This window comes from Muscardinus avellanarius (genome assembly GCF_963383645.1).
Source record: "Muscardinus avellanarius genome assembly, chromosome: 4".
Taxonomy (NCBI): Eukaryota; Metazoa; Chordata; class Mammalia; order Rodentia; family Gliridae; genus Muscardinus; species Muscardinus avellanarius.
In genome coordinates this window covers 66,041,226-66,060,900 of record NC_137789.1, presented here as the reverse complement: position 1 = coordinate 66,060,900, position 19,675 = coordinate 66,041,226, and the positions used below count along the sequence as shown (strand labels likewise).

Genomic DNA, 19,675 nt, shown 5'->3' with positions numbered 1-19,675 from the left:
AGAAACAGTCTTGCTGCAAGATCCTGTCTTGGTCACCAAGTTCTATATGTGCTAAGCAATAGCAATTAAAACCAAACTACCGAGCCCCCAAATTTTATTAATACATCCCTACTACTTTTTCCAGTTAAGAAGAATACAGCCTGTGTTGATTTTAACATGATTTAAGATATTAAATCAATGTTTTGTGTGTTTTAACCTGGCAAACACAGCCAAGATAGACCTTAAAAAAAAACTAAAAAAAAAAAAAAAAAAAAAAGTAACGTGCAGGTCAAAGGTCTACTTCACAGAGAACAAGGACTCACATTAACAACCAGAATTACTGCCAACATAAGAAGGTTGAACCTGCTGGGGCTTGTCTGACTTCCTATGTTTTAGAACGTTTTCTAGCACTTACTCAGCAAGCAGGATGCTGTCTGTCCCTCACGTATTTTCACAGAAGTCCATTTGCTTTCCTCCCCTGGCCTCTTTGCCATGGGCTATGTCCATCATCAGGCTAAGTCTCCATAGCAGAAGTTAGTGGCTGTCCCCGGGGATAAGGCCAGATGGGCTATTGAAAACCAAGGGTCTCCCCTTCTGTATAAGATGGATCTTAAAGGAACATGTTCTCCTTTTTGTCCTGGTTTGTTTTCAAAGAGAATTTTTGCCTTCGGTAATAAAGGTTGTAAGCTTTTACATTTGTGTTTCTTGATATACTTCAGAATATTTTAACTAAATGTAACTTGTATGGGTAATAAAATTTTTATTTGTCACAAATTATGGCTCTAGCCAGAATTCAAAAGATTTACATATAATTTTCAACACTTGAGGTAACAAAAGATTCCAAAAGAACTGAAATGAAATTGTTATTTTTAAAAATAAATCTTACAAAAAAAATCAGAAGGTGATCTTTGAAGGGAAACACTTGAAGATCATTGGAGCAGTGACCACTACCTTCCAGTTCTGGCCCTGGCACTCCATTTTATGACAGAAAGAGCAAATCTCAAAAGCTTTATCATAGCAGATTATATATATAAAAAAAGACAATACAGATTTCTCCAAAAGTATATCTTTTGGAATCATTCCTTTTTAAAAATACCATTTCTGTGGAGGTGGAAAGTTTTAAAAGTGTGACAGTACATTTTCCTAGGCAACGCTGAGATTCTAAGTGACTAAAACAAGAGTTGAGGCATAGATTGGTAAACTATACACAGACGATGGAAGGACACGGGGGTGATGCTCTTCAATCATTCTTGCCTCATCAGGATCCAGGGGTACCGGAGGTGTGGATGGTGATGGATTTGTGTGCTCTCCCATGTACTGTTTATAAGCCTCTGCCCTGATTTTTCATTTCTCTTCACTAGTTTGAATCCCAATCTCTTTAGCAGAACAAATAACATTATAAACAAAGAGGGAGTTAGAATTTGTGTTTTTTTCTTTTAATGAGAACAATAAAGCCTAAAGAAAAATAAACAAAGCAGTTTCAGGGCCTCTGCATTTAGTCCTTGTCCATCTGTGTAGCCCCTCCCATCCATCACTGCAAATCCTGACACCTTCCTTGGTGCAGAATGACAGGAATGTCCCATACTGTCACTGCTATTCTGGGGCAATAAAGCACTTGAAGGGGCAGTCTGTACCTCTAGTGTGATGATTCTGTGAGCCTCTTAAGAAGCTCTGTCTACTAAATGAACACAGGAAAAAAAAATACATTAAATGCAACATGATAATATATTAATTAAATTTTTAGTATGCTAAATTTCAAATTCATTTCTCCAAACTAGGGTCACTAGTCTTTATGAATCCGTGTGTGTGTGTGTGTGTGTGTGTGTGTGTGTGTGTATGTGTGTATGTGTGTGTGTGTGTGTGTGTGTGTGGTGCTAGGGATTGAACCACCCAGGGGCATTCTACAGCTGTATTTTTTTTTTTTAAATTTTCAAACAGGGTCTCGCCAAGTTGCTAAAAGCCTTGCTAAGTTCCTGAGGCTGGCCTTGAATCTGCAATCCTCCTGTCTTAATCTCCCAAGTCCTGGGATTATAAGCATGCACCACCTCACCTGGCTAAATCTTAATTTCTAATTTTTATTGAGGTATTGACTGCTCCACCACTTACAAAAAATGTACATATTTTAAATAAAGTAATCGAGACTACAGATAACTTTTATGAATGATGGTGGTCATTACCTTCAACAGTCTAGCATCATTAGAACTTAAGTAATTATTACAAGCTTAATTTTCCTGAAAGCTTTGGATTATCCAGTAAAGCGACACAGGTTAATTGTGTGTCTTTTGTGTGCCTGAAATCTTTTGCAAGCACACACAGTTCCTTCCCCAACAGATTGCCATGAACAATTTTGTTTTCCTCACCTGATTCTGCACCGTCACGGGAGCACAGTTAACTGTTTGCTTTGCTAGATGGAATGCCAGTCTATGTGGTAGGTGGGCTTTAAGTAGAGAGTGATCCCAACAATACTTCCAGACCTTGCTTTAGAAAAATGAAAACTAAAAGCTTGGTTTCAAGTCAGCTGTCTCTTTTATATAAAAGGAGAATGAAGGCTGGGCAGATAGTCTGTGAAGTGAATCAGTAAATCAAGTCACAGCAGTTTTTTCTTATTTTGTATACATATATATGCATGTGTGCATGCACGCAACCAGACTCATACACAACCCCTGCTTCACTAGTTTCCAGTGCCCTTTGATTAGTGAGCAGCATTAAACCCATTGTTTGCATTTTCTCTACGATGGCCCAGGGGTCCCTGGGTACCAGGTGACTCTTCATAGCCGTCCCCTCATCAGCAGGCCTGCCGAGGGTGTGTGAAGGAAAACCTGCTGGGACCATTTCAAATATTCCAGAAACACCAGGTGTACACTGGGAAACAGGGAGAGGTGAGAATGAACAGACAAGGGAACTTCACTTCCTCGGGCTGAACTCTACAGATATCTGGGAACAAGAACATTTTTGTCTTTCTCCATTGAACTTAAGTTTCTAATCTTTCACTGGATGTACAAATGAAATAATTAAAGCAGAAAGAGAATTTCCCAGTGATCTTGCAGCAAAGGTGAAAACAATCAGATTTCCTAATCACCAGGGTTTTATTTCATAGAATTGTGGGGTTAGTGCGTATAAAATGAAAATCCGATCCTTGTTTGGTTCACAATGGCATGTGCCAGTTTCAAAGAAGTCTGTCTGCCACAACAGAAGCATTGAATGCTGGGGTGGAAGGGTCCAGAAGGATCATCCGGAATAAATTAAGGAATCAAATAAGAATGGCCCAGCTCCCAAAGGTCCTCGGTGGCAAAATGGCCACAAACTCTCAGTGAAATCTGATGTTTAAGGGCTGAGAAAGTGTTAAGGCACAGATAGCTCTTGGAATGAGTTATCTAAAAAATTTTTCTAGAGCTTCAGGAGCTGGTGTGTGACTAGTTTTGTAGATAGTTGTGTAATCCAATTGCTTTGGTTTTAAAGAACAAGTCTATCCTTCAGAACGTATAACTACCACAGGCAAGTACATCTTGTATTTTGTTTTCTAGAAGAATCTACTGTAGTTTAAGCCTATGTGCAACACGCCAGGGTCAGATAGTCTTAAACCTTTCTCCAACTAGATTTTGAGTGGCCATCCTTGAGGAACCATTAATATTATTCACACTCAATAAATGGCTACTTTTATGTATCTGTCAGTATTGGCAGGTTCATATCCTTTATGAAAGTCATTGTTCAAAGTTGTTAGAAAGACTCAATGAGATGATACATGTGAAATAAATAGAACGATCCTTACCATCTAAAAGGTGCTCATGAAACACCAGCCATTGCTTTATTATTTTATTTTTGTTGTGTGGAAGTCAGGGTTTCTCTGTCTCTACATAGCAAAGCTTATCATATACCATTGCCTAATTTTACCTACTAAACAATTTGAATTTGATATTTAAATAGTTATATTGCTTCTTTTTTCCCATTCATTCCTTGTACTCAAAGTGGACATGTGGTGAGGGAATGGCTGAGGCACAATGGTGTGGTCGGTTCCCTTTCGTCTCACCACACAGAGCTGAGCTCTCCCCTTCGCAGTGGCTATTCAGTACTTCCAAGTTCCCACTGACCAACACCTGCAGCCCCTGATGTTCTTCTTTCTGTTCTTTGCTGATTCTTCCTGTTGGTCTTTTTTTTTTTTTTTTGAATAATCATCTACAAAAAGTCTGACCTTGCCAGGCATGGTGGCACACACTTGTAATCCCCTTGCTTGGGAGGCAGAGACAGGAGGATCGCGCAGGTTCGAAGCCAGCCATGCTGGCTTAAGAGACTCTGTTTCCAAATAAAAATATAAAAACGTAGGTCTGGGAGTGTAGCCCAGAGGTAGAAGGGCTTCCAGGAACCCCAGTACCACCAAAAAAAAAAGTCTGACCTTTGTTGACAGTAATTTTCCTTCCGTGACAGAACATTGTTAGTTAGACCTAGCTCATTTTCGTTTTTGCTGTACTTATTTGGTTATTGGGTGCTTAGAGCTCTTTTTGTTGACAAATATATAAAATCTGATTTGATTATATTTTATATACATGTATGCAAAATGCATACACACATATGTGCACAAACCATATAAATCTTCCCTCTGGGAAATGGGAGGGAGTATTTAGTTCAAGCTTTCTAATTAAAATCTATCCCATAAATCTGACAATAATGATAATGATAACAATAATAATAATAAAAACAGTATCCACATCACCACTGCAATAAGAGCTGTCAGAATAAAAACAAACATTTGAGTTCTTACTATATACCAGATGTTGATCAGAGTGGTTTGCACAGGTAAGTCTCAATTAAACCTCCTACTAGTGCTGTGGGATTAAAATACCATCTCCATTTTGGAGATGAGTAACAGAGAGATGAAGAAGTCTGGTCCCTTGCTGAAGGCCCACAGGCGGCAACGTCACAATCACTGGCTGGCAGTTAAGCTCCAGAACTATACTGCCCCACTGCAGTATATGTGGGCCCCACTGCATCTGCAGCCCAGTCCTTCAAAGTCTGAGAGCAGCAAACAGGTGACTGCCAACGCTTACCTCAGGTCAGCAGGGCACACTGCACTTTGTTGGAGTCACTCGGGCTGCTAGGATATTTCTTCTATTAACATGAGAGTCAATGCTACTAAATCCTAGCAGCTAAATCTTTAAGTAATTCATCAATTACAATTTTAAGTTGTAAAAGATCTTCCTGGAGGAAAAAATCTAGCCAAAAATGTCCCAGATCACTAAAACCAATATACTCTCCTTCAGGATTTTGGCTCTAAGATAAAACTGATATAAGCTCAGATCACTGTGATTCATTAAGTATTAATAGAATTTGAGGAATTCTGAAAAAATTTAAACTATGTAGGAATTGCTATAGTGCAAAAACATGCATTGTAAAGATGATTAAAGGCCAACAGACTCCCACAACTAGGCACACGAAATTACTGAATAATGGCAAAGTACTTTTTATATTGCATTTAATAGTTTATATTAGATTTTAATTATGTACCCAAATCTGGCCATAAGCATTCTCTAGCATATTATATACAATTATCATCATCAAACAGGCAAGAACAGTTTCTTTTCCTCAGTCCCTTATGGGCTGACAATAGGGCAAAATACAATATCCACACACATGGAAAGGATAAAATCCAGAAGGAAAGAAAGAGAGAAAACAAGTCTATTTTTAGGGGAGACTTCCGGGAAGATGGCGACCGAGAAAAGCGGGGCTTAAGAGCCCCGCTAACAACCAATCTCCATTATAACAAAACCAGCGCCTTTCATAGCCAGAAAACACCATCACCAGAAAAACAAAAAAAACCACCAGGCTCCAGAGAGAAAGCGGACTGAGAACAGAGCTCAGGGCCACAGAGGAGACACACGCGCCCGAGGACGCGGCAGCAGCGCCATACTGCCGGCGGCAGCGGCGAACTCAACGGACGGCTACAGCAAGCCGAGGTGAGCCACTGCGGAACAGCCAGGCGGGATTTCTCCACGCAGAGAGCGTCTAAAGCTCCCAGTGGCCGAGCTCAGCACACGCTGCAGGGATTCAGAGTGGAAATCAAAACCAGAGAAGAAAAAATACGCCAGCCTCATGGCCGAGGGCGTGGCAGAGGCACCATATTGCCACCGGCGGCGGCAGCAGCAGTGAATTCACCGAGTCCAGTACAGCTACATCTACGTACTCAAGAACAGTGAGTCAAATTGCGGGCCACAGAGGAGAAATCCCAGTACTGTACCTCCTGGGACTTGACCCAGTGAGGGAGTGGTGGTGGCAGAGATATCACACCTTAGGAGAACGTGCAACCTGGCACCCCCCATAGTTTAAAGCAGCCTCTATCGACTCCCTGGGTCGGAGACTCTGTGATAAAACCCAGTAAAGGAGTAGTGGGGTCTGAGATAATACAGACTCGAGATCCAGAGCACCTTAAGTGAAGCCATAGTGACCCAAGGGAAGAACCCAGAGAAGGCACAAACTTCCGAAATCATGGGAAAGAGGAATAATACTGGAGCAATGAATGCCCACAACCCCACAACATCAGAACCCGATAAAACAGAAAATCAGAGATTTCTAGAAGATCAAATCAGGAAAATAACTGTAGAAATAATAGAGGTGCTTCGAAAAGAACTCAGAGAGAGCCAAAAAGAGATAAAGGATGCAATTAATGAAGTAAAGGCCTCAATTCAAAGCACAAACAACCGATTAGAACACATGGAGAACAGAATCTCGCTCTTAGAAGATGAGCAATCCAAAAATGAACTCATAGTTTCTAATCTAGAAAAAAATATCCAACAGCAGGAATCTGACATGGAAGAAATATGGGCCCATCTTAAGAGAGCTAACCTAAGAATAATTGGAATAGAGGAGGGAAAAGAAAGTGAAACCAAAGGGATCAACAATCTCTTCAAGGAAGTAATAGCAGAAAATTTTCCAAATATAGAGCAAGAGGTTGATACACAGATCCAGGAAACTTATAGAACTCCCTTTAGACAGGATCGGAGAAGAGGATCCCCACGCCACATAATTGTCAAAATGACCAATGTGGAAGCCAAGCAGAGAATCTTAAAGGCAACAAAAACAAAGGGCCAAGTGACATTCAGAGGCAAACCAATTAGAATCACTCCAGACTTCCCAAACCAAGTCATGAGAGCCAGAAGGGCTTGGAGTAACATATTCCAAACTCTGAAAGAAAACAACTTCCAGCCAAAAATTTCCTATCCAGCAAATCTTTCTATCAAATTAGATGGAGAAATAAGAAGCTTCCATGACAAACAGAAACTGAAGGAATTTATGTCTTCAAAACCAGCGCTAGAGAAAATACTCAAAGAGATTAACTACAAAGAAGAAATAGGTAACACTCACCAGAACCAGAGAAACAAGATTTTCCATCCAACAGACAACTAAGATTGGTTATCTGTGGAGATTCATTATTTTTGTTAGTCTTTACCTATCTCTAAGTTGTATTGTTTGCCTTTATTGTTGTTAATTTTTAGGATTTCTAGTTGGAATATTAATATACCTTCAGATATAGCATTTGGAAATATTTTATCCAATTCTATTAGTAACTTTTAACTCTGTTTACATTGTCTTTGGATATACAATATTTTTTTTTCATTTTTTAGGGAGTTTGTATATTCTTCTGTTGCCTGTGCCATTGAAATCATATCCAAGAAATCACTGCCAATTTCAATGTTGTGAGGTTTTATGACCCAGATTTTCTTCTAAAAGTTTATAGTCTTAAGATTTATATTTAGGTCTTTTATCTATTTTGAGTTAATACTTGTATGTGGGATTAGGTAAGGGTCCAATTTTATTCTTTTCCATGTAATTATTATTTTTCAACAATATTTAGTTAAAAGATTATTATTTCCACCACCAAATGTTCGTGGAAACCTTGTCAAAAATAACTTGACAATATAGGGAAGAATTTAGCTCTAGGCTTGTATTTAACTCCAATGGTTTATATATCTGCCTTTAGAACAGTATTACACTGTTTCAATTATTGTAGCTTTATATGGTTTGAAATCAGAAAATATATATCTGCTAGCTTTGTTCTTTTTCAAGATCGTTTTGGGTATCTAGAATTCATATTCCATATTAGAATAGATTTTTTTCTGAAAAATAAATATATGAATATGATAGTTTCACCTAAAAAAACAGAAAAAAATATGCTCTGGTAAGAAAGAAAGCAAAAAGAAATATTGAAATGTTATCTTTAAGTTATCAAAAGCTTGGTATCAGACAAATGAAACTGTTATGTGAGATTATCATTTTTAATTTTGGATAAATTGCTATAATACTAGATGTCAACCACTAAGCCAAGCATGGGAAGGAGGGATGGGGAGGGAATGGGGGGGATCGGGTGGGGGCTGACTGGGCGATGTGTGCATGTATGTCTACAAAAGTTTGTATCCCACTATGATGTATGAATACAGTGCACCAATAAAATAAAAAAAAATGAAAAAAAAAACAAGTCTATTTTTAAAAATATGACTTAATAACCATATAATTTACTACCAATGACCATAAAAAATTTTTAAACTCTAACTCTCAATTTTTGCATTTAAGCTCATCAAGAACCAGCAACCAGAGGCTGTGGGTGGGCTTAGGCCAAGCACTCTGCTCACGAAGTGGTCCTTTATCTGCTTTCTTCTCACCTTTAGATGCCCGGTAGACAATGTGACCAGAATCCATGGTTGTGTAATTGATTTGGTTGCTTCCCTACTGCCTCTCTCCTTGACAAGCATAAAAGCTATATGCACAAGCTGCTATTGTCTGCCTCACGATCCCTTTTATAACTAGAGCCTAGGACCATTACTTGATTAATGATGTCTCTCCATCACTGTTAGTTCTTTTATTCCTTTACTCAGTTGAGATTCAGCATGTATAGAAACAAAGTTCTTTTCCAAGGCAGTTTAAAAGTTTTAGGACCTGGTACATAAGTAGTATTATTCTAACAATAAATGTTGTCTAAAACAGACTTTGTTTTATTGCCACTGAATACATAAAAATGTTGTCATGCGGGCCTTTTTATACCAAAAGCAAAGCCAAATGTGAAAGAATGAATGAATCTTGATCTGTAAACCTCTAGCTTGTTGTACAATTAAAGAAAAAGAGATTAACTGGAAATACATTTATAAAATAGCATAAAATGACCAACAGGTACATGAAAAATGCTCAACATCACCAATCTCCAGGGAAGTGGAGATTAAAATCACAACGAGGCATCACCTCACCCCAGAAAGAGAGGCTATCGTAAAAAGACTAAAGATAACAAGTGCCAATGAAGATATGGAGAAAAAGAAAGCCCTTGCACACTGTTAGGGGGAATGTAAATTAGTGTGGCCATTATGGAGAACAGTATGAAGGTTTCTCAGAAAGTTAAAAATAAGACTCCCACATAATCTGGCAATCCCACTACCGCATATATCTCCAAAGGAAATAATAGTATGTCAAAGACACACCTGCTCTCTCTTGTTTGTTGCAGGACCTTTCACAAAAGCCAGGGAACGGAAACAACCTAAGTATTCATCAACTGAAGAGTGGGTAAAAAAACACATGTGGTACATATCCACAATGGAATACTATTCAGCTATAGAAAGAAATGGAATCCTGTCATTTGAGGCAACATGGACAGAACTAGAGAGCTATTCTAAGTGAAATAAGCCAGGGGCAGAGAGACAAATTTCACATGGTCTCACTCATATGCAGAATCTAAAAAACACTTGATCTCATAGAAGTTGAGAGTAGAATAGTGTTTACCAGAGGCCAAGGAGAATAGGGTGCAGGGAGAGGTGGGGAAAGGTTGATCAATAGAAACTAAGTCATAGTTAAATAGGAGCTATTACTGCACAGTAGGGTGACTACATGTGACAATAATGTACTGTATATTTCAAAACTCTAGAAGAAATAATTTTGAAAGATTTCACCATAAAGAAATGACAAATGTTTGAAGAGATAAATATGTTTAACTTGATTTAAACATTATGCATATATACATGTATCAAGGGCTGGGGGTGGAGCTCAGAAGTAGAATGTCCCTGGGTTCAATCCCCATTACCACAAAAGAAAAAAAAAGTATAAAAACTATAGCAAAATCCTGTATTTACTGAAATGAAAATTTCAAAGTAATATAAGAAAACCTTAAAAGAATGTAATACTTCCTGGAAATTCCACACATAAATTTAGTTAAAAATAAGTAAGTAGATAAGATATGCTTAGCCTTACTCGAGATTTTCAATAACAGGAGATTATTTAAATGTGATTTCATTATGAATGACATGTACATATTAAAATAATGCTATAGAAAAAAACCTGTTAATGTAAAAAGATATTTTCAATATATTTGTTACTAAAAGTAGCATTTTGCAAAATATTATAACCTTTGTTCCTAAACTATATATCTAGAATATATAACAAAGTAAAAAATACATGAAACATATGATTGTAATTATTTTTGCTTCTCTATATTTTCTAGTTTATCTGCAGCAAACAAATTCAATGATCACAGTAAGGAATAAGATAAAATATAAAAGATAGGAAACCTATATAAACTCCTTCAATAAAAATATGATAGGGATTTAATTCAATGACGACCTAGCACTGTTAAATATATTAAATTGATTTGTAGTGAAAGCAAGATCATAGAAGAAGGCGTTAATGATGCAAGACCAATTCTTGCATAGGTTCATTTGCACAGTAACAATTTGCTAATTACAAGTGCTGTCCCTGTACTCTTGACCAAGAGCTTTGACAACATAAATTTGAACTATAATTCATTTGATTATTAACTTACAAATGAAAGTATAACTTTTCTGTAGCCTTAGAAATAGAACCCAGGAATTGGCTCTCATAAGCGTTTTCTTGAATATTCACTGGGTTACCATAAAATTGATCGGTGGGTTTTGGGTAGATATTAAGTCAACACATGCCACACACTCCATTTCTAGAGCTGTGACCATTGCTCCCCAAGTCCTACCCCAACATGAAAATGAAGAAACACAACCCTTTTAGGATAACATCAAGTGCAGGAGCTTTAGCATACATCACAACACCACAAAACACCACAATTTCTACATGTTTACTTTTTTTTCCCCCTCTTTACTTTTCTTTTTCTTTTCTTTTCTTTTTTTTTTTTTTTTTTTTTTTTTTTTTCTGGTCTGGGGATGGAACCCAGGGGCATTCAACCTCTGAGCTACACCCCCGGCCCTATTTTTTATTCTTTATTTTGAAACTAGGTCTCACTGAGTTGCAAAGTAGCTGAGGCTATCCACCAACCATGATCCTCCAGTCTCAGCCTCCCAATCATTCTTTTTTTTTTAATTAATAGAAGACATGAAGGTAGAAAACTTCAGTTTCACACACACACACACACACACACACACAAAAAAAAAAAAAAAAAAAAAACCCTAGAGATTTCAAAAAAGAACCTCACAGGGCATTCATTCTAACCCCTTGATTATAGAACTATGAAATTTAGGTCCAGAGAGCAGGGTAGGGAAGAGGCGAAGAGGAGTGAGTGTTCTGCCTCTAAGCCCAGTACACTCTACGGCAGGATCAGTGTTCTGTGCTCATCAGCTACAGCGCTAAGGAAGCAGCAGCATCAGAATGTATACAGACCTTGCATCTGGTAGCTGTACGGAGCCTGTCCAGGTTGAGGGGTACCAAAGCCTGTGCCATAGCTGAGGAATCCCGTCTGTCCAGGTGACTGTGACTGTGACAATCCGCCTTCAGTCTTGATGCCTGCCCACAACGTACCTAAATCAGTAGGTGACAGCTTATCCATCTGCTCATTCTCAGAAGCTGGTAAATATACAAAGACACGCACTCCTACAACTGTGCAGCCACAGATGCTCCCCGATCTCACAATACTTAGCAATGGAGGGCGTACGTGCTTACAGTGAAAGACCATAGAGCATAACTTCAGGTTTTAGGATATCAGCAATACGAATACTCTGCTCACAAAGTTCTCTTGCTTCCCTGCATCTGACTTTCTATAAAATGAAACTCCAGAAATAGCATTTCTATACTTCATTGTTTTATTTTATGAGAATTGATCATTTTTATAGCCATTAGCTAAACTATTCTGAAACTACTATATTAAATACAATTTTTTCTTTAAAAAGTGATTTAGTTAGAGCCTCTGGCCTCATAGTGCTTCTTTCCTTCCTTTCATCCTTCTATCCTTCTTTCTTCCCTTACTTGTTCTATCTCAGAGCTGATGCTAGTGCACCTCTCATTTTGAAGTCAGAGGAAGCAACACTGGGCATTGAACTAAACAACAAGGGCAAACTCTTTGCCCTGAGTATTTAGATCCAACCAGAAAACAAGCCCAAAGGAAGCAGAATACCAAAGGACCAAATCCTGTAAAACAGCAATGATTTCTAAACATGTGACGTTGACCAGGACTTCTCCTCCTGTCCCTTCTGTTTTCAAATATTCAAATGCTGTGTTACAAATGTGGTCTAACATACATTTTGTTTTTAAATAATCACATAAAAGCCAATTTGTACCTTTATGAAAGCAATGTATTTGTGGCCCCCAAAATACTTCCCAAAGCAACAGGCTGGCACTCTCACTCTAGGACTTGACCTGACAGCACTGAGATATCAAGCTCAGCTTTGCATCACAATTAAAAAGTCATGAAAGTTAGCAACTGTCCTTAATTCCCAGAGAGAGAGGAAAGAAACATTCCTGCCGAGAGGAGTCACATTTTTTAAAATAATTCTGCTTTGCACTTAACTGATAGCTTTAGGATTAAGATACACAGTAGTTTTACTGTTTATTTCCATTTTAGGGGAATTTTAATCAGTAGAACGAAGTGAGGCAATTATCCTAAGGCCGTGGAAGAATCTGACTCTTGGCTGAGTAAGCCCACTCTAATTCCTGGAGTATCTCTGAGTATTTCATAATAACCTTAATATTTAAGGCTTAGCTCAACCTTAACATTAAAAAATGTGATTTTTTACTCTACAAGCAATTCCAGACCAATGAATAACTCATACATGTAAATAATCCCAACAGACATGCACTCCCAAGAAAGGTGGCTCGATGAATCCAGAACCTTCCTTTCTTTCCAAGATGTCACCCGTGAGGATTTTCCCCCTTCCCTCTCTCTTGGGGGGCTGTCCTGCTCAGCTTCCAATCTTCACTCCTACCACCTGCATTTGACCTGGAGGATCAGGACGGGAATCTTTGGGATGAGAACAAATCTGGAAAAGCAGCAAGAAGTGGAGAACACCTAGAGCCACTTCTGTTTCCATAACTTCTACCCACGAGGTGGCAAACTCATTTCCTTGGCCACCCCAAGCAGAGCCAGTGATGAACAGAATGAAATGCTCTTTTCCATTGATCTATGATTTCCACTATGAAAAGACAGACCTATTTTTTTTTAAAGGATTATGTAAGAAGTCAGGAGGCACCGATCCTTAGAGAAAGTCATCTAAGACCATGTGGACATACACTCTCAGCAGTGAAAACCCTAAAGGACCTGCTCTTTCTTCATGAATAAGCCAGGGGGTGGGGAAGGGTCCTGCCTTAGTTTTCAAAGTGCTGGCTCAGGAAAAATAGAAGCTCTGGGTCACAAGCACTCAGGACATCTTCTTGTACTCAAGTCCCAAAAAGAGTCAAAGGAAGTGATCAGGGAAATGTTGGGGACTGCGAATTATTCCTGCAAGATTTGTAGCCATGGAAAGCTCTGCCATCGAAGCTCTTAACACTGAGCCTTACTGACTCTCAACACACCCATCTGGACTCACCATATTAAATTGCCCATCCTCATTCTGCTCCCTCTGATTCCCTCCTCACTCGCCCTAGCCCATCTCACCCTGCTGGAACAGCGATCCCAGCCAATAAGGACCATTCATTACTGGTTTAGCACTGAAGTGGCCCTTACTCCATAGCCTGAGAATAGGCAAAAAAAAGGGGCCTGAGAGGGGAAAGAAGAGACAAAGTCTGGGGCTGGCAGCCGATACAGTGACAAGAACAGCTTTTATGGCAGCACTGGCAGGTTGCCAATATCCTAGTGTTGCGTACACTGTAAAGCACAACTGCACTTCAAATAATCATCTTACCAACGCTGAGCATATAAACTCCAGAACTGCCTTGACTTATTGCAGAATTAAAGCTGCACAATCTAAATTGTAGATCCAAGAATAGTTTAAATAATTAGATTCATATCTGATATTATTGAGAAACTTTAAGTTCTAGAAATAAAATAATTTTAGAAAGTCTATCTTTTAAGGCTGTCTTTATAGTCTGCTTTAAGAAACACCTAGATGGATAACATATAGTGCTGATAGTTTTGAAAATTCAACTATAAAAGCTGAAGTTATACATAGTTTAGGATTTTATTTGTATATATCCTGTAAGAAATTTACATATGGGCCATTTAAGGTAAAAATAGAAAATTAAAAGAAATAAAGTAATTTAGCTTCTAACTATTAATGAAGTTCTTAAAAATATCAATTATTTCAATATACTACAGGAAAGAGTATTATCAAACAATCCTACAAGAATAAACATAAAAAGGAATAGTGATTATATATATATATATATATATATATATATATATATATATGTGTGTGTGTGTGTGTGTGTAATTTTAAAAGCACATAATTACCTATTCTACTAGTCCTTCACTCCAAATGTCTGTATACTTTTTATTGATCACTACTGTTTTTTAAACAAAATTTCAACAATTCAAAAATGGATAGTAAGTTCATTTTGTTTTAAAATTGCAATTGAAACTCAACCAAAGAAAAGATATTTTAAAATGTGAAGGCCCTTTTTTTTTTCAATTGAACTTTGGGATTTGGCTGGATTTATTTTTAATTTACAGGTATTGACCCTGTAACAATTGAGTTAAATTACACCAAGATAAAGATAATCTCCAGGTGGTGAGGAACAAATGGCCGAGGTGAGCTTTAAATGCTTCCTGATCTGGCTCTTCAAAGTGCAGTCCGGGAGGTGATATATAGATCACTTTTCCTAATGGTTGATAATGCTGAAATTTGAGAACACTCCCCCCCAAGTTTAGAGCAAGAGTTTGTTGAATTCCCCCTGTACTTGCCTAATCACAGGAGGACATCTGATAAATAGGAAATGGATCTTTACCCCAAAAGACTTCATTCTCCGAGGTTTTATCGCAAATATGCACAAAAATACTTTGGATTCCAGAGCCAAGTGCTCAGTTGGCAAATTCAGAATTGAAAAAGAAGTGCAGAAAAAAGCCAGCAAGAGGCCACAAGATCCACGCAATCCGTTCACCACCTCTGACCTCAAGATAAGAAGTCCCTAGTTCTTACAGTGCTCACTGTAAACAACCATATCAAGAACTTAGCCACAAAAGGTGACAGAGCTTTCTAAAGTGGCCTGAGATTGAAAATTTTTAAGTACCACTCCAAAATACAAGTCTGCCCACTAGAAAATGTCACTACAACGACGGCAGGATCACTCACCATAGGAGGAAATTCCGTAGGGCTGTCCGGGCTGTGGGTACGTGGCGTACGCTGTAGCTTGTTGCATTCCTGTGGTAAACTGTGTTTGCCCATATGCAGCCATGGTTTGTGAGGAAGGGGTAGGAAGAATATGTGGGTATGGTCTGCTATTTGTCAGAAATGACAGAAAATAGAAAGCCCATGCATTAGATGGAACATGCAAGGTAACCGATTGACAACCACATCACAAATTCCAGTTACAGCATGTATCTTCGAGTTAAATGTTCAACACAAGAGACTAAGCACTGAGACACTTCAGAGTCTGTACTAGGCGATGCTCACATATAAATCTGTGTAAACATATTTAAGTTTCTAAGAAACGTACTTTTATTTCAATCGGGATGTAACATGTGGGCACAGACATGAGTTGGAATAAGGTCAAATTCTACCCAGAAATATTATTTATTAAGAGAAAATACATCTTACTTGGAAGGATAAATCTGTGGTGGAGAGAACTGGTGAGTTGGTCTTGGACTGAAGCTGCTGCTCCCGACTGCTAAGGAAAAACACAACAAAACAAAACAATGCACAATCATCCAAGAAAAAAATACAAAATATAAGTAGGAAGCATTGATGTATTTTGAACTATGGCTTTGCCGTATGGAATCTCTAGATAGTTGTTCTAGAAATAGCAATTTTCTACATTTCTAGCTAATAAAAAGTTTATAACAAGAAACCCATAAGAACTGATTTTCAGTGGCTCTAATTTTAGACAAACTCTTAGAAAACACAGTTGCAATCTTAAATACCTGTCAGCATACTGTAATGGCTTTACAGTGGCAATGCTCTGAGAGCAGAGGGAGCCCTGGCTACCTTCTAGAAGGACAAGCTGAAGGGGGGAGGTTCCGAGTTGAATTGCAGGGTTGGGCAGGAACCTGAAAGGTCATCTGGCCTATTGTCTGTGCTCAACAGGAACACACAAACCCCAGCCTGTATTACCAAGAGATGCGGTCTAATCTTCTCTCAGGTGAGTAGAAATAAGACAGATCCTCATTTGCCTGCATTGATTTAGCAATGCTTTTTAGTAAAAATGCATTCCTATAACTATTTAAATTTCTCATGTTGCAAGCTCAGCCTGTTTTTTCTTTTGCTGATCCGGGTGTTCCTTTGCCTTTTAGTTATATATGTTCAACTTTAATGTTCAAGTGAAAACGCTTTCTTTTTTTTTCTTTTAAAGAGGTATTTAAGCACTCAAGCAGAACTTAATTTTTTAATCAGATTTACTTGATTCAATATGCTTCAGAAATGTTCTAAACTCTTGTGACATGTTCTAATTCTCAGTTTTGAACTAAAGAAGCAAAAATCCATTTTAATTACCAGAGGCCTTACAATGGTAATTCTCAGCTTCTTCTGTTGTAAATAATAACAATTCATCTATAGGTGTGGGTACACACACACACACACACACACACACACACACACATAACACATATATACACACATATAAAAACTATACACACATATGTACATTTACAAGCATGTATATAATTTTTTCTTCAAGCTCCCTAATCTTTACCTGGCTAAGATGAATATAGTTTGGGTAGAAATATTATAATACACAGTACATTTATTTTTTTTTTCCACTAATAGTCGCTGTCTTCAGAGGTTCTATTATTTATTAGCTGTATTCTACATTTAAACTCTTTCATATGGGTCCATAAACTCAAAGTTTTATGTGTTTTTCTTGTTGTCACATCAGGGCACTTATGCTTCTCGCATGTACTTTTCTAGCTTGTGTTTAAGAGAATAGTGTTGGAGTTGGACTAGAATCTCAAAATCTATGAATAGTCCTTCCCAAGTAGAATAAACTAGGCCTAACCCAAAGACAACTGAACAGATCTAGATTAGTCCTATCCCTGTAAGCTGCCAGACTTCTACCAGCTGGCTGTCAGCTTGGCAGAGACAGATGGTCCATACAAAAAAGATGGCAGGGAAATCCAGCTGGTCTCCCCACTCCAGTCCTTTGGCACATACTAAGTCACTACTTGGTTCCAGGAGCCATGCAAGGTGCTACAGAAGCAAAAATATAAAGACGAGTTCTGTCTTTCCCGCCATGTGGGAAGGCTAACATGTAAGTAGCTATGGTAGGATTAAATATTATACTTTATAGAAGAGAAGGAAGGATTAACGAGAGAACTCTTGGACAAGAAGGAGTAATACCTTCCCTAGACAATCATAGTTAAAGATAATTGTTAAACTAAAACAACGAGATGGGCATGGTGGTGCAGGCTTATAATTCTGTAATCCCACTACTTGGGAGGCTGAGACAGGAAGCTAGCAGGTTTGAAGCCAGCCTTGGTGACTTAGCAAGGCCCTTGGCAACTTAGTGAGCCCCTGTTTCCAAATAAGAAATAAAATTGAGCTCGGAGTATAGCTCAGAAGTAGAATGCTCCTTGGTTCAAACCCCAGTGCCACACACATCAAAAAACAAACCAACAAACAAAAGAATCAAATGCAATGTCAACTAAAGATGGACGTCACAGGAGACACTTTTATTCTCTTCTAACTCTATACCTGTTTCTCAGATTGTGGTGAAAAGTTCATAAACTCATCAGGTTGTACCAGTGATTTTTTTTTTTTTTTCAGTAGTGGGGATGGAACCCAGGGGCATTCTACCTCCAAGCAACACCAGCTCTATTTTATTCTTTATTTTGAAACAGGGTTTCACTGAGTTGCAAAGAGCCTCACTAAGTAGTTGAGCTTGTCCTTGAACTGTGATCCTCCCTCCCGTCTCAGCCTCCCAAATGCTAGGATTACAAGAGTGCACCACCACACCCGGCTCATACCCAGTGATTTTTAACAAATAAAACATGGGTGTCTATTATACAGGGTATATCCTATGACACTTGGGTTTACTGTATATGCTCTCTCTCTCTCTCTCTCTCTCTGTGTGTGTGTGTGTGTGTGTGTGTGTGTGTGTGTGTGTGAATGAAAAATGAGATTTGGGAAGCTGCAGATTGTAGTAATTAAGCATAGGTTCTGGAATCAGAATTAAATTTCAGCCCAGATTCAAAGACTAATTGTTACATATGGTCTTAGGTTATTTCCTCTGAGCCTCAGTATTCTTTCTTATAAAAAGATGACTATAGGGCTATCTACATCTCTGAGGACTGTTGTGAGCACTAAATGTTTATTTTCTCAGATTCTTACTTTCCTTCCTTCCAAAATTTGCCCTTTGTTCTCTAGTTCAAACTCCCCAGTGGACAGCATCACCATCTGTTCAGCAGAATGCTTAAAGATGGCATTCTTTAACCCTGTTTCCTATATGAGGAACTTGAAGCTGATAGCAGTAACATGATCAAGAAAATAAATGGGAAAGTTGGTATTTGAACCCAGGTCCTACCAACTCTTTCCACAAAAACATACCATCCTCTGACCTCCTACATAAAAACTAGAAACCTCAACATCATCACACCTTCTCCCTCTCTTTCATGAGTGTCAAATCATTCACCCTTCTCAAGTCCAGAAAGGGCCTGTTGATCCACCATTGCCTGCACACACCATCCTACGCTCAAGGTTAAGTTCTCACCATGTCCCACCTGGACCACTGTGCCACCATGGCCCCTGTGCTCCACTTAGGGATGGCCACCTGTCAGTCACCTCTGAGCCTCACTCACTACTGCTACCATAATGATTATTCCTAAGTGGAAACCTCTTCACATCCATTCTCTAGCTCACAGCCTGTCAATGACTCACATTATCCCTAGAATAAATTCTAAATGCCTTGACAGAATATTCTGGGAGAGTCAGGCTTCTACTCCCCCTTGGGCGTAGCACTGTGCAGCCAACCTGAATTTCAGGACTCCTGTTCATGTCCTGCATTCTTAGGTCTGTCTTGATTGTTCTTAGTACTAGACCCTTTTGCCTTGTGATGTTCTTTCTTGTGCTTGACAAACGCTCCACTGTGGAGACTAAAATGCCATTTTCTCCTTAGAAAAATCTCTCCCTTCTCTCTACTTTTTTGGAATGTTACAAACATTAGCAATGTAGCACTCACTATATTCCATTATGTTTAGCATATTTAGAGTATAGATGATAGTTTCTTGTGCTAATCCCAAGCTTAGGAGCCAGGTGTTTCTTACCTACCTTTGTTTCCTCAGCACCTGATAGGGTGTGGCACATGCTCAGTAATTGATAAATGGCTTCGCATAATATTAGTGTAATATAAATATGAAATACAAGTCATAAGCAAAGTAGGTTTTAAACAC

The 19,675-nt window shown here is 38.5% G+C and overlaps 1 protein-coding gene across 9 annotated transcripts in view; it reads right to left on the bottom strand.

Annotated features, from left to right (window-relative positions):
* Nucleotides 1-19,675, bottom strand: part of EYA1 (EYA transcriptional coactivator and phosphatase 1) — a gene marked incomplete at both ends in the record, with an annotated part of 350,889 nt that overhangs the window by 111,803 nt on the left and 219,411 nt on the right. For 3 of the 9 annotated variants that reach the window (XM_080694448.1, XM_080694455.1, XM_080694456.1), the window contains 3 exons: nucleotides 11,586-11,727; nucleotides 15,429-15,574; nucleotides 15,894-15,963. In XM_080694448.1, the coding sequence (XP_080550574.1) occupies nucleotides 11,586-11,727; nucleotides 15,429-15,574; nucleotides 15,894-15,963 (358 nt within the window). The remainder of the gene's footprint in view (nucleotides 1-11,585; nucleotides 11,728-15,428; nucleotides 15,575-15,893; nucleotides 15,964-19,675) is intronic. The other 6 variants (XM_080694452.1, XM_080694450.1, XM_080694453.1 and 3 more) reach the window with 3 other exon arrangements.